The sequence below is a fragment of the Cryptotermes secundus genome, unplaced genomic scaffold (genome assembly GCF_002891405.2).
Source record: "Cryptotermes secundus unplaced genomic scaffold, Csec_1.0 scaffold2069, whole genome shotgun sequence".
Lineage (NCBI taxonomy): Eukaryota > Metazoa > Arthropoda > Insecta > Blattodea > Kalotermitidae > Cryptotermes > Cryptotermes secundus.
Window position 1 is genome coordinate 224,200 of NW_019734999.1, and position 14,935 is coordinate 239,134.

At 40.2% G+C, this 14,935-nt stretch overlaps 1 protein-coding gene across 3 annotated transcripts in view; it reads right to left on the reverse strand.

Annotated features, from left to right (window-relative positions):
* LOC111869211 (guanine nucleotide exchange factor DBS) overlaps nt 1-14,935 on the reverse strand; it is a 41,981-nt gene that overhangs the window by 19,603 nt on the left and 7,443 nt on the right. Inside the window, exons 1-9 of one of the 3 annotated variants that reach the window (XM_023860532.2) lie at nt 13,480-14,025; nt 12,587-12,664; nt 10,566-10,680; nt 7,786-7,876; nt 6,540-6,653; nt 5,537-5,653; nt 4,254-4,379; nt 2,562-2,752; nt 831-951 (exon numbers count right to left, since the gene is read on the reverse strand). In XM_023860532.2, the coding sequence (XP_023716300.1) occupies nt 831-951; nt 2,562-2,752; nt 4,254-4,379; nt 5,537-5,653; nt 6,540-6,653; nt 7,786-7,876; nt 10,566-10,680; nt 12,587-12,656 (945 nt within the window). In that variant the 5' untranslated portion in view covers nt 12,657-12,664; nt 13,480-14,025. Of the gene's footprint in view, nt 1-830; nt 952-2,561; nt 2,753-4,253; nt 4,380-5,536; nt 5,654-6,539; nt 6,654-7,785; nt 7,877-10,565; nt 10,681-12,586; nt 12,665-13,414; nt 14,026-14,935 lie in introns of those variants that run through there. The other 2 variants (XM_023860531.2, XM_023860530.2) reach the window with 2 other exon arrangements.

Below are 14,935 nucleotides of genomic sequence, written 5' to 3' on the forward strand. Positions count from 1 at the left end.
TGCTGATTCCATCTTCATGGCAGAGTCTTGTATCCTGGAGATGAGGGCAGAACGTTCCTCTGAAATGTTAAAACCTGGCTACCAAACTACATGGCACCCCACAAAACTATAATCTTAATATTCACTGCTGTAAGAATGTCAGTTCACATGGTGGAGCTCATTAATGTGAATACGTACTAAGTTATCTTGTAAAATACTGGAGCTAAATAAGCAGCTTGCATTCAAACTGAAAATTATACATAGAGAAAAGCCCTCAAACAACTGTGAGGTACTGGCACAAACAAACTCCATGGCCTGTAGTCCGCAAGCAAACTATACCGAGTGAGCAACCGCCGCTTGTTGGCAAAGTTAGAGCCAACTTTCGCAGATAGAGGGTGTCACGTGGTCAGCGCAACAGTTACCCACGGCCGTTAATCTCGGTTTTCTAGACCGGAGCGGGTGTTTTCTTGAAATAGCTCCTCAATTATCCTTATGAGGCTGAGTGGACCCCCTTCCAGACCCACTACTTCTCAGAATATCTGGTAGCACCAGGAAACGAACCTGAGACCTCTGTATCTGTAGCCAGGAACTCTAACCGCTAAACCACAGAGGCGGTCGAGGTACTGACACGGGAGTATTAAGTAATGTCCAGACTTCATAAGAATTGTAAACAGGAACCAAACTCAAACAGTAGGCAGATGTAAATGCATACATTTTCAAGCAGTGGCTGGATATCAACACATGCGTTACAAACAATGACTGGGGCTTATATAACTACAATCCAGGGAAGGGATAGGATGCTAGCGCTTTACTGTGACGGTAACCTGAACGATTTTGCCTTACATCCTCACCTGGAGTTCTTTGAAGTCTTGCTCAAACCTTCTCAGTTCTAGGCACTGTCGTAAACGTGCTGAATGACTAAACCAGTAATCATCAAAAGTTCTCTCCGTCTCTTCGAGTTGAACCAGAAGCCTGTGAAAACAAGCAACAACTCTCTGCAAATCTGTTTCACCTGTGGCAAAAGTACAATAGACAAAATAGTTAAATATAATGTGAGTTTCAGCCTCTGGGCCAAGCAATCACATCTAAACAAAGATTAATGCATGTGAGGTTTGAGGTTCTCATGATGGCAACTATGAAGATTACTGCCTTCTGGCACACGAAACACAGCAGACCAGCAGAGGGGTACAGATGTTTTTGTGGAACCTGCTGCCTCAATTTTCATAAGATACAGGCAGAATATTCCTCACAAACCAGGTTACCATTTCTGTTTCTGGTGATGATGCTATGTCGGCAGCTAGACTGTACAGCACCAGATGGCAGGATCACAGACGAACAATTGAGAAGGATTTGGGAAGAAGTAGTCATGGCCTAATCAAGGTAATATCCTGGCAACTGCCTGAGGGACTAAAGAAAACCATGAAGACCCCAAGTCTGGATAGTTGGTGTCCTGGGCAATATTTGAACTGAGCAATTTCTGAATGCGAATCTAGAGCATTACTGCTATGCCAACCAATTTGATACATTCGTAACAATCTAAAGCATCATATTCTAAAAATAGTAAAAATCTCCTGTCAGGGCCTTGGAGCTGTCTCAGATAGAGAAATCTCTCTTTGTCTCCGCCAGGAATCAACCCATAATTCTTCAGTTGTCCGGCCCACACTCTAGTCACTATACCGAATGAGAGGGCATATGATGTACTGTTTGATGCATGGCGGGTTAAGAAAGGCAAGCTGCAGTGACGCATTGTGTCTGAAAAGTGAGCCAACATCTTGTCTGTAGGATAGCTATGCTGAGGACTACATTATTTTCCTCATTTCTAATAGGCATACAGGGCCACGTTGTAGTGTAGTTGGTTGAGGCACTATGCAACAAGCCGGAAGGTCGCAGGTTTGAGTCCCAATGAGGACATTGGATTTTTTTTTTCAATTTACCTAATCCTTCCGCCAGCACTATGGTCCTGGGGTTCATTCAGTCTCTAACTGAAATCTTCCTGGGGGTAAAGGGTGGCTGGCACGTAAGGCTGACAACCTTGCTACCATCTATGAGCCAATTGTCTAGACATTGTGGAACTCTCAACGTCTCACAACCCCATGAGCCTTCATGGCCTGTTAAAGGGATAGATTTACCTTATCTAATGGGCATATACAAGGACGTCATCTAAATGTGGCCGTAACGACTTCTTCATTTCTCACTCATAATAATCATGGCAGTCAATTAAACAACTTATACAGATGAAAAGCATTATTAACTCAATTAAGATCAAAGAACAGAACTCATAATCATTAAGGTTTTCACAAAAGTTAAAATTTTAGTAAAAATTCCAGCAAAACTACAGAATTTATTAACACTCTGAAGTATCAAGTTCACCTAAACAAAATATAAAAATTGTGTCATATTTCATAAAAAAACATAGACAAATGGTTAATGCTGTTTAGGGAAACAAATCGCTGTTTATTCTGAAAATAATGTAGAACATATAAATACAATATGTGGGAAAGTGCAGACCTTATTAGTGTTAAAGAAGATGGTACCTATATTAACTACTGTGTTGTAAAGCGCATGACGACAAGAGTACTAACCTTTCCACAGCTGTGACATTGCCCAATCTGTATGGACACACACGATATAGTGCCAGTTGGTCCTCCCTGGTGGCACATGTCGAGCCATTGGTATTACCAGTAGCTGGATGTTGCCTGATACTTTTAAGGAGATCTTCACCATGCTTGGCAGCATTCAAGATTTCCTCCTTCAGCTCTGAATATTCAATACCCTAAAAAGTGACATTAAAACTTTGTAATATTTTGAGCTGAAATATGTGGAACAACATATTACCTGGAATCAGATCACAAGTGTAAAAAAAAATGCATAAAATATTGAGCACAGAAAACTTACTACAGAATGTAACCAAGCAGGTTGACGCAGCGGCAACCTTTTAACTATTTCGGATGTGTAAGATATACAAAAGTATGTAAGGTAGCTGTCGACAAAATACCTTATTTATGCATGTATAGGCTGCACATTTTTTTGCCAAAAATTCAAGAGGAAAACTGGGGTGCGGCTTATATTCGAAATATTCGAAATCACACTTCATTTAAAAAAAATTATATTCATAATTAGTAATACAGGGTGTAATACTCCTGAAATAATATTCCAAGAAAATTACTTTTTCTATAATTTGTCTGAAAATTGTGCTGCGGCCTATACACGCACGCGGCCTATACATGCGTAAATACGGTAATATTCTGTATTTAAAAAACAAAGACACTACTGTATCAACATTTGCTTTTATTATGCTTTCACAGACGTTACATGTTTCAACCCTTATACAGAGTCGTCATCAGGCATACAATACTCCAGTTTGAGCTGATGAATCGCAATTAATTATCATCTAATTCTTCAATTAAGGATCATTATTGTGTCTTGATATGCATAAATACATGAATTAAGTTATGGTCAAAATTTTAAAACTGAAAATCCTTAGATATAAAATTTAAAATTAAATATATAAAGATTAAAATTAGAAACAAAAGATTAAGACATGAAAGTTAAAATTCTGTTTCGGACGTGGTTGGCTTGAATCTCAACCAAGACACCATCTACGGTGAATGAGGGTTTCGGGCATGTAAAGACATGGAATGGATTTAAGGAGAGGGGCAGTACTGAAGCCCTGAGCAAATGAAAAGAGGGGCTCCCTCTTAGAAGGGCTGTTACCTGAAGGAGAAGTAATGGCAGAAGAACCTGCAGGCAATAAGAGGGAATTCAGGAGAAAAAGAGTAAGGAAAGTGGCCATTAAAGGACCTTCTTCATGGATGGTGTGACTGGGATGAAACATTAACAGAGGCTGCTTCAGCTGGTACTACGGAGTAATGGGGCATGTGGTAACATAGTTGGTTGAGGCACTATGCTACAAGCTGGAAGATCATGGCTTCAAGTCCCGATGAGGTCACTGGATTTTTTCAATTGACCTAATCCTTCCAGCTGCACTATGACCCTGGGGTCAACTGAGCCTCTAACAAAAATGAGTACCTGCAATATTCCTGGGGATGTAAAGGGCGGCTGGTGTGTAGGGCTGACAACCTTACCGCCATCTATGAGCCGACTGTCTAGAAAATGTGGGAAACTCAACATTTCACAATCTTATGGGCCTTCACGGCCTGTTACAGGAATACTTTTACTTTTTTCTTTTTTACTATGGAGTAATAATACAGAAGTGGAGAAAAAGCTCATCTTACTTTCTAAGAGTGCTGAAAATTACACTGTTTAAACATTACCTGTGAATTGAGAAGTTGTTGTGTGGCGTCCACATCGTTTGGGAACTCTGCGTCCTGTAGGCTCTGAGTGAAGCTATCCAGAGCGGCAGACACTTCCTGCATGTTGCACGAAAATTTTTCCAAAGCCTACAATATTATATACACAGAACTAAATATTGTACCTTCAAATGATTCAGTACACTAAAGAATCACATCCAAAACTTATTGGGCTTGAAGTCACTTCATCTGCAATGGTTATTACAAATTCCGTGGCCTTTAGTCCACCAGCGAACTATACCGACTGAGCGACCGCTGCTTGTAGGTGAAGTTAATGCCAACTTTAGCAGATAGAGGGTGTTGCGTGGTCAGCACAACAGATCCTTACGGCCGTTAATCTCAGTTTTCTGGACCAAAGCGGCTACTTCTCCATTCAGTGGCTATTACAACTGTCAACTCACTGAACAAGTCAGACATAAACTATAAAAGTTCCCATCAAGTGAATGAGGGACTGGTATTAATTAACCTTTTCATTACTAGGCCCAGCCACAGAACCAGCTGTTAGAAATACCAAGGCTGCTTGGTAAATAAGATTTCACACAAAAAAAAACAATACTTTCCCAGATTACTTTCACATGACAACAGGTGTAGAAAATATAAACACCTGTTCTTTCCTCGAAACACTGTATATCACACTTGATGCCATGTACTGACAGATATGTTGCAGTAAATGATTAACACTGATCCAGCCTCTTTTCTTGTGGCAGTTCTAATGCATGTATGACAAGCCAATTTAATTAGCTCAAGGTGTGCAATGGATTAAGGTACGGCAATTCTATATTGTGCACCTTATACTTTACACTTCCATATTATCACTTTCAGGGTTATGAAACTGTGTAGTCTGGTCAGCGGTTACTAACGTTTCAGGGAACAAACTGCCTCCACCTTCAAGGTAAAACTGAGTTAAGTTGGGAAGTGAGAAGTTATATATGAAAGATGGTGAGGGGGAACTGGTCACAAAGGACCCAGGGACTGTAAAGAAGAGATAAGGCCCCCATGTGAGCCAGTGTTAACTGCAGGACAGGAGCCTTGAAGGGATAACTACAAATGTGAAGGTCTCACAAAGGGTAATTTAAAAAAAAAGGCCATTTTTAAGGGCTATGTCCAGAGGAATGTCCAGTTGTTACAAAAGAGCAGAAAGCTCCTAAAGCACGTCTTTGACCTTGAATGTATGAGGGGTAGGCCTTCTCGGCCCTTGCACCGCGACCTACAGTGGTCTATTGTGCTTCATATTTGACCTTACTCACCACTCGCTGTTGGATCCACTCCTGATGGCAGTAAGGGATCTCACCACCGAGGTCAGCTGTCAGCTGACTTTTCTCCACATTATCATGCAACTCCTCCACACAATTACACACAACCACCTGCACAAAAGAAACTAAATAAAGCAAAGGAGACACAAGTTACTTCCTGCTTGACCCAAAATGGCATATCCTTATAACTCTGTCGTCTGTTGGTAACAATAACAATCCCTTGACAAGTTGGAGCAGTGTTCCCAGGCTTCTACAGTAAGCAGAAGCCACATAGTCCAGTGAAAGTCATCTGGTATTTTGGAGGAACATATTGCCTCCATCTTCAGGGTGAAACAGTAAGCCAAGCAAGACACCAGTATGAAGCAGGTGGCATGCATAGCTTGCTGAAGATGATAGAAAGATGTTCCTGTGAAATATCAGTCAATGTTCACCATGCTACACAGTATTACAGCCCAGATGATGAAACTCTTCATAGCCACAGATGTGAAAACCATCAATTCAACAAAGTCACATACAATTAATGCAAGTATATATAAGTTACATTTCATAGAACTTCTTGTATCTGTGAAATGAAAATACAACATTGCCTGGTTTTTTTTTATTGCTAGTGGGGTGGGACTAAGTCCCTTGTACTGCGGCCACTTCTCGTCTATTGTACCAGCCCCAGATAATAGGTGAGGGTGATTGTGGAGCAACTGGTGTAATGAAGATTGGCAGGGGAAACATAAGTACTCGGAGAAAACCTGCCACAGTGCCATTGTGTCCACCACAAATCCCACTTGACCAGACCCGGGATTGAACCCAGGCCACCGCGGTGAAGCCAGCAACTAACCGCTTGAGCTATGGCATGACTGCACATGCTACTTACAGAATAGGTTACTGACTGAGATGACAGAATGATTACACAACTAAAAGCGTTGGAGGGAAGCAATAATTACACTAAATCACAGATGACACTTCAGCAGTCAACTCAAGCTAGAATGAATGCAGAACTCACCCTGAATTTGAACTCTTCTTTGAACAACTTGTTGCTGACTTCGGAGATGGCTTTCTGTATAAACCCTGCTGGCCGTAAGACATAAACTACATGAATAAGGCCAGGGAAGAAGCCCTAATAAAACAAAACGTACATCATATGAACTCGAGAAGAACTCAGCTCCAAGATTAGGTTAGTTTAGTTAGTTATATACTTCAATTTATCAGACAGAATTTTAGTTCTTTTTTTTTTTTTTGGAATTTTAAAACTGTGCCTCAGTTTCACATTTAACTGAAAAGTCAAACCCAAAATGTTAGACTGAGTACAACAGAGGCCATGAAAGGAACAACAATTTCTATCATAGCAAATGGATATTGACAATGTATTGCAATTTGCTCTGTCACTGTCTGTACTAAAGTAGATTCAATGGTCCTTGCAATATTTAAGGGGAAATTGCAAGACCTATATTTGCCATGTTACTTTCATCAAATTCAGATTCATCTTTTTATACATAACCATAAGCTCTACAGTTATTATATGGCATATATATATATATATATAAGGGTTTACTGTACCAACCATTGTTTTTTATAAGCATTTACTCGTAAACGTTGTTTTTCTTAAAAGACCATTTAAAGAAAGTCAACAGAGGACCATCGCCATGTATGCCAAATTTTGTAACAGTACAGCTATTTATTTTTTATTTATTTATTTGTGATTTATCTACTAACAATCCCATTAATTCAGAATATACAGCATTGAACAGTTAAGTGGTATGGCAGTATTCCGCTGAAGACAAAACCACCAAAGACATCAATCCAGATGAAGGGTACCATGGTCTGTGACGTAGGGTTGTGTACTTCAGTAAAAGTTCACTGATATTTTGGAGGAATGTACTACTTCCATCTTCATGACTGAAGAATAAGCGAAGCAAGCAACCATCAAGAAGCTCCACTTCCTGCTTTCTGCTTGTTGGTTAGCTGCTTGCCCAATTTACATTTTGACCCTTGAAACGGAGGCAGACGTTTCCTCTGAAACATCAATGAACTAACACCAGGCTACACTGGATTCAGGGCAGTCCAACAAAGAAGACTACACTCATCATACGGACTGCAGCGAATATATCAAATCTCATTCAGTTAAGATAACCAACAACATGATCAAGATCCAAACCACACACTGTCCAAATATAAATCTATGGCCGTCACTGCCACACTGCTACGGTACATAACAGTGAACATTAAAAGTTATGTGCTTAAATACTTACTGAGACTTTGAGCAGGACGGTCTTCACCGAATTCCACTTGTCATTTCGACGATCTATCACCAACACAAAACCTGAGTCTGCCTCCTGCATCCTGAAAAAGAATGATCAATATTACAAGAAAAAAATTCTTGACGTTCATTGAAATTAGACAACCAAATTGAACACGATCTAAGACATAAGAGTTTTGAAGTTTTAAAATGGTTTCAACAGAGGACAAAATACAGAACTATAAGGTTTATTATGGACTCTATCCATCGTCTGGTATATATGAGACAAAAACCACAGCATTTCGGAGATTGCATGCATCTGTCTCCGTCCTCAGGTGGATGGGGCAAGATAGACCTACTCAGTTGGGCCTGTTAGAAAGAGTTAGTCTCAATCACTGGATTTTGATCACTAGCTCTTTCTAACGGGCCCAACTGAGCAGTTCTACCTTGCCCCATCCACCTGAGGACGGAGACAGATCCAGTCTCTGAAAAGTTGTGGTTTTTTCTTATATATACCAGACGATGGACAGAGTCCAAAATAAACCTTATAGTTCTGTACAGCATACACCATCATCAGAATCCTTTAAAGTCCAAAGAACAAAGCGCATAACTGCAAAGATCTTTAATATAAATGCAAGTTTATGTAATGTATATCTACTGTTAATACATTTTTTCTGCAAGACATTTAAACTTTGAATTATCTAGATAAAAAAAGGTAAAGGTATCCCTGTAACATGCCATGGAGACCCACAGAGTTCTAAAATGTTGAGGGTCCCACATTTTCTAGACAATCAGCTCACAAATGGTGTTGAGGTTGTCAGCCGGCCGTCCTTACTCCCCAGGAAGATTCCTGGTACTCATTTCTGTCAGAGGCTGAGTTGACCCCAGGGCCATAGTGTGGCTGGAAGGATTAGGTCAGTTGAAAGAAAAAATCCACCTCATTGGGACTCAAACCGGTGACATTCTGGTTTCTAGCACAGTTCCTCAACCAACTACACTACCGCATGTCCTTTCAATTATCTAGATGTAAACAGTATTACCATACACAAAACAATCTGAATGTGAAACCAGTTACATCAGAATCCCAGACAAAGTAAACCAAATTTTGAAATCATCAGCAGTCTCAAGGCACATCGGAATAAAAATAAAAATGTAACCACATCTGCTAGACCGAATATTGCAATATGACAGTTGAACATGGACACTGGAACAGGTGATGAGAGAAATTATTGTATGTTGGCAGCTATGTGTTACTTTATATCAGTGTGAAGCATGGTCTCTTGCCCTAAGGGAAGACTGTAGACAAAAGGTTATCTGAAAATAGGGTACTGAAGAAAACATTTTGATCTAAGAGGGAGGAGATAAGAGGATGAAGCTTCATTATTTGAACTCTTTCCCGAACACTATTACAATCAGCAAATCAGACATAAACTTTTAATCAGAAATCCTTGAAGGAAGAGATAAGTCGGAAGAAGAACACGTAGATGGAATGATAATATTAAAACTGATCTTAAATACAGTAGGAATATTTATCTCACTCATGCTGAAGTCCAACAGTAGGCTCTTGTGAACACAGTAGTATATCTAACTAATTCTAAATTGTAATCAGCAGTAAAAATTGTAACTATTGTAATTTTAATCTACTTATATATCAAATTGTTAATATTCAGAATTAACTTGACTTGTCATATATCATGTACAATGATCTACAGTGACGAAATCAATCAATCAATCAATCAATCAGTTATGAACTTTCAGGTTACACAAAAAGGGGAAAGTTTTCATCACTAGCTAAAAGGCTATTAATTTCTCATTAAAGATCCCTGTAGCATGGAATCAGTTAGAAATGTGCTACATGAGACAGAGCAGTGGTTCTCAACCTCTGTCAGACAGTGGCCCAGTAAATTCATTTTTCTATAAGACGAGGGCCCGGTATAACTGTTGCCAGGGACGAGTACCGGGCAGCAGCCTGGCAGTTGAGAAACACTGATATAGAGGAGGGAATAGCACTTCTTGGCTAAAAAATAAATTATGACAATTACAAGTGTCACCAATAAAAGAACTTATACCACATTAAAAAAGAAAAAAACATCATAATGTAGCATTCTGCTTTATGACACCGTGTAGTCTTGTAGGTGTAATGTTTCAGGAGAGCATGATGCCTCAATCTTCAGGATAAAAGCTTCCTGCAGATGGAAAGAGTAAATTTCTCTAAAAGTATTTGTCTACTACAGTACAGACGCATATGAATCTTAATCACAGTGAAACCTCTCATATACACAAAACAAACTGAAAGGATTAGCCTGCATATATTCTGATCAGCAATTATAAAATATCAATCTTCAGGCACAACATGCTTAAAAAAAGCTGTAAAAACAAATTACAAGATTTTATTTTGTAATACCCATTACGTGCCAACTTGGTCTAATATTGGTCTAATATTTATCTCCACTTTGTCCTGAAAATGACTGAGGCCTTACAGTTGTTTTGCTTCAGTAACTGCAAACAATTTACCACTTTACATATTTTGAAAAATATTTCAATCCTTCCAGCCGCACTAGGCCCTGGGGTTTACTCAGTCTCTAACAGAAATGAGTACCAGGAATTCATTAAATAATTTTCCTGGGGAGTAAAGCGCGGCCGGCGCGTAAGGCTGACAACCTTACCGCCATCTTTGAGCCGATTGTCTAGATAATGTGGGAGCCTCAAGGTCTCACAACCCCATGGGCCTTCACGGCCTGGTACAGGGATAGCTTTACTTTTTACTTTAATCCCACAGTTCACTTCACTTACGAGGGCACTGATGTCAGGTACTGTACAAGGCGCTGGTACTCTGCGTCTCCAAGGCTGCAGAAGTTTCCCAGGTCTGGGAATGTGATGATGGGGCACCCGTCACGAGATTTTCCACCTAGAACACACAAGAATCAATTTACATGTACAATCGCTAACACGTGCATACCCAGCTATCCCGGCTAATGCAGATGGGATAAAAGGGTAGTAAAGCTGTCCCTGTAACAGGGCGTGAAGGCCCATATGCGTATGAGAGGTCAAGGCTCCCACGTTTTCTAGACAGTCAACTCACGGATGGCTGTCATGCTGCCAGCCATGTGTGTCAGTCGCCCTTTACCCCTCAAGAATCTTCATGAAGTATTACCAAGTACAGATCATCACTGCATTCTTATGTCTCATTATACAGCATCTATCATGATGACACACAAAGGTGAATATTCATGTATACACAGGGCTTGAGGTGGGGCGGGATGGCATCCTGGTTCTTTTCTAAACGGCTTAAAAGCATCCCGTTACTTCTTTGGCAGTAAATGCAATGTACAATACCCAGGGCTTGAGGTGGGGTGGGATGCGGCGGGATGGCATCCTGGTTCTTTTCTAAATGGCTTAAAAGCATCCCGTTACTTCTTTGGCAGTAAATGCAATGTACAATACCCAGGGCTTGAGGTGGGGTGGGATGCGGCGGGATGGCATCCTGGTTCTTTTCTAAATGGCTTAAAAGCATCCCGTTACTTCTTTGGCAGTAAATGCAATGTACAATACCCAGGGCTTGAGGTGGGGTGGGATGGCATCCCGGTTCTATTTTCATTCCACCTCAAGCACTGTGTATATATGTAAAATTAGGTAAAGCTGCCTCTGTGCTTAATGCACACCATAAAGACAGACAAAGGAGTGGAGGTACTGCTCCACCCTTTCTAACCTCGGCACTATAGGGAGGTGAGTGGCTAGCTTTATGCCTCAGCTATTTTACCCCCCAGGTGAAAGTTCCAAGTATCCATTGGATAGGAGGCTAGGTATGCCCCAGAGATGGCTTAGATGCTATGAAGTAGAGAAATGATCCCTTGGACCTGCCAGGAATCAAACATCAGACACCCAGCCCTTAGACTCTCACTATACAAACTGGACTATACTGGCAACCTCATGTGTATATGAGAGGTGATCATTAAGTAATATATGAGGGTGTTCATTAAGTAATATATGAGGGTGTCCAAGAGTTCAGAGAGTAACAGACAATTCCTCTATTTCTCCATATGACAGCTCGAGTGGCTGAATAAATTGTCCAAGTAATAGAACAGCCTGTTTCATTCCAGTAGAGAACCAAATTACAAGTGGCATTTACTTTCTTCAGGTTCCACTGCATTGCTCCGAAGAATGCCCTGTGTCCCAAAATGCTATCAGCAAGTTCCCCCATAGACTGCTGGAAATATCCCAAGAACTGAAGAAGAATGCCCTGTGTCGCAATTCCTATCAACATGTTCCCCCATAGACTGCCAGAAATATCCACCATTCATGTGTGAACCTGAAGCTAAGAATTTTCACATCCATAGATAACTGAAGAAAAACTTAAGACCTTCTTAGATCCTCAGCCATGTCAAAGATAAGCTAAAGATGGATATTTCAGAGACTTCCATTTCCATCATCAGAGTTTGCTTCGCTTCTATTCAACCCTGAAGATGTAGTCAGCACGTCCCTCCCAGAACATCAATATATTTCTGCCAGACTACACAGCACCACATCCCAGAAGATAGTACTATTCACAGTCACTGACATGAGAATGTGAAATCTCACATGAATGGGCATCTGCTGTAAAGGTGGCCGAGATCAGCAGACCATGTGGCCAAGGGGTGAGTAAAGAATTACATGAAGAAACAGAAAGTCCGTCCATTATTCCCTGCTGTTTTGGACATCTACATAGAAGTATGGGTGTAACAAACCTTTGGATGACACTTGAGTAGCTATGCACATGCAGTCAAGAGACTGCTCATAAAACATGATTATAACCTAGCCTTTGGATTGCTGTTTACCTGTCACTATGGCATACTGAGGGTGCAATAGATCAGCAACATCCCTCACTGCCAGATCTGTAACCTCCATCAGGTCATCTGCAACATGTAGCAATAATATTCAATAAATTTATCTACCACACACATGAAAGTGACATGTCAAAGACTAAAGTCTTTAATGATGGGCTAATTGCTAGATTGATTAGCTTATCAATTAATTGTTGGGTTGTTTTGTGATAATACTTCAACTGCAACTGTTCATTGCATCTACTAAGATGAGATTAACAGTGATTTGGTAATGATCTGGAAGGTTAAACAATTTAAACTCGTTTAAAGACACCATTTTAATTCAAGTAGATTATACATGTCATAGAGGTAAAATTTTCACAGTGATTATCATAGTAAATTCTTGTTCATCACAAAAGAAATCTGCTACAGCTCATACAGCTGCTGGTTTTCCACCACAGTAGCCTGGGTTCGATCCAATCTCGTGTAGTATTTATGGTGAACAAAATTACAGTAGCGGAGGCTTTCTCCGGGTATGTTCATTTCCCCTGTGAATTTTCATTCCACTGACCTTCCAATATCCTAATTTCATAATGGATCATGACAACTGTTGCAATTTCAGAGGTTATAAAGTGTAGAATGAGATGGGAAGAACATGATGAATGATTGGGTTGGACTGGAATAAGCCACAGCCCATTTAAAGCTACACTTCCAGAATCTATTTGGAGATGGTGGAAAAACCGAAGATATCGCTGGAAACAGTATGCCTTCCCATTTTATTCCAAATCATCAAATCGCGCTTCTTAAACCATACGTTTCCTTTGTATTAAGCACAGAACTAACCTCTCCTGTTGCTACTGATGAGCATACTGATTTGTGAACACCGTCTGCAATTGTAGACTACTTACATTTTCCAAAGTCACTAAATACAATACGAAATTAAATGAACTCTATATGTTCTCAAATTCCTAACTTTAAACGCAGTTTTGACGTAACACGGTACCCATTCCACGTCAACCTGCTTTTTCGACTGTCACATGACGCATAACACCTGTGCAAAGCAAAACAGCCGTAGATAATAGATAATGTCCGCTTATCCGGATGGATAGCTTGGTGAGGTCGGGACCGTTTAGAAGGTGTAAACGAAAATAGAAATTGTCATATATAATTGGTATATAAATATTTAGGCAGGCTGTGATTTTATATGTAAATTAATTAAAAGTGACCGTATGGTTTCCATATCCCACTCTTAATGGGAGTCAGCTGGTCAACTTCGTAAATTTTCAGTTTTATACGACGTGCCCGAAATCTAACCTAGTCTATTTTACGGATTTTAAAAGCCATCTGCGCGATGGATACAAATTATATTTCCAATGGGTTTCCTATTTTAACTGATGAACCTGAATTCATTAAACTTTTTCACGTTTGGATATTTGTGCTCACTGATGATCCAAACTGCAGACACTACTTGTAAGAAGGGTAACTGTACTGCTTGAAGAATAGAACTTGAAACATACATAAAAAAAATGGATCAGTCCTGACTGTTTTATCTTAACCAGTGTAATTTCCCCTTTAACCTCCCTCTTCTGAGAAATATGATTAACTGTTATTTGCATTATGTTTTTGATGTGGTAAATGAGCATATCACAAGAGTTACCAGCAGTCAGAGCATAGGGTAAAGTTGTCCCTGTGAATAATAAATTAAGCATCACTTGATGTAAACATATAGGGGACTGGAGGTATAGCTCCACTGTGCTTGACCTTGGCATTGTGTGGGAGATGTAGCTCCACTGTGCTTGGCCTTGGCATTGTGTGGAGGTGGGTGATTAGTTTGACACCCCAACTGCTTTACCTCCGGTAACCATTGGATAAGAGGGTGGGTAGATCCCAGAGGCAGTCTGGATGCTGTAAAGAGAAACATCGTGTCCCTGCCAGGAATTGAATGCCGGATGTCCACCCCATTGCTATTGCAACTGAGCCATGACATAAAATCCAGCTATCTTGTACAGAATATATCCTTCAGCATTTAAGAATTTATGATATTCAAAACCAACTGGACATAATGTTGTGGTGAGTGGGCAGCACTCCTGAATGGTCTTGCATATCTTGGCCCAGAGACTGGTTACTCTGACCGCAATTATTTTGTTTCCTCAGTTCCACCAGGCAAAACCAGGATAGTGAAGTCACTTCCAAAACGCACTTGAAGTTACCTCACTAAAAGTAGACTTGGCATATACAAGGTAGATGGATTTTAAGATCTCTTAAAATAAGTCACCCTTTGTTAAATTTTAGTCCCTGTAAGTGTAAATTTGTGAGGTTACCTGGTAAATAAATATATCAAAGCTTCTTAGGATGTTCAATTAC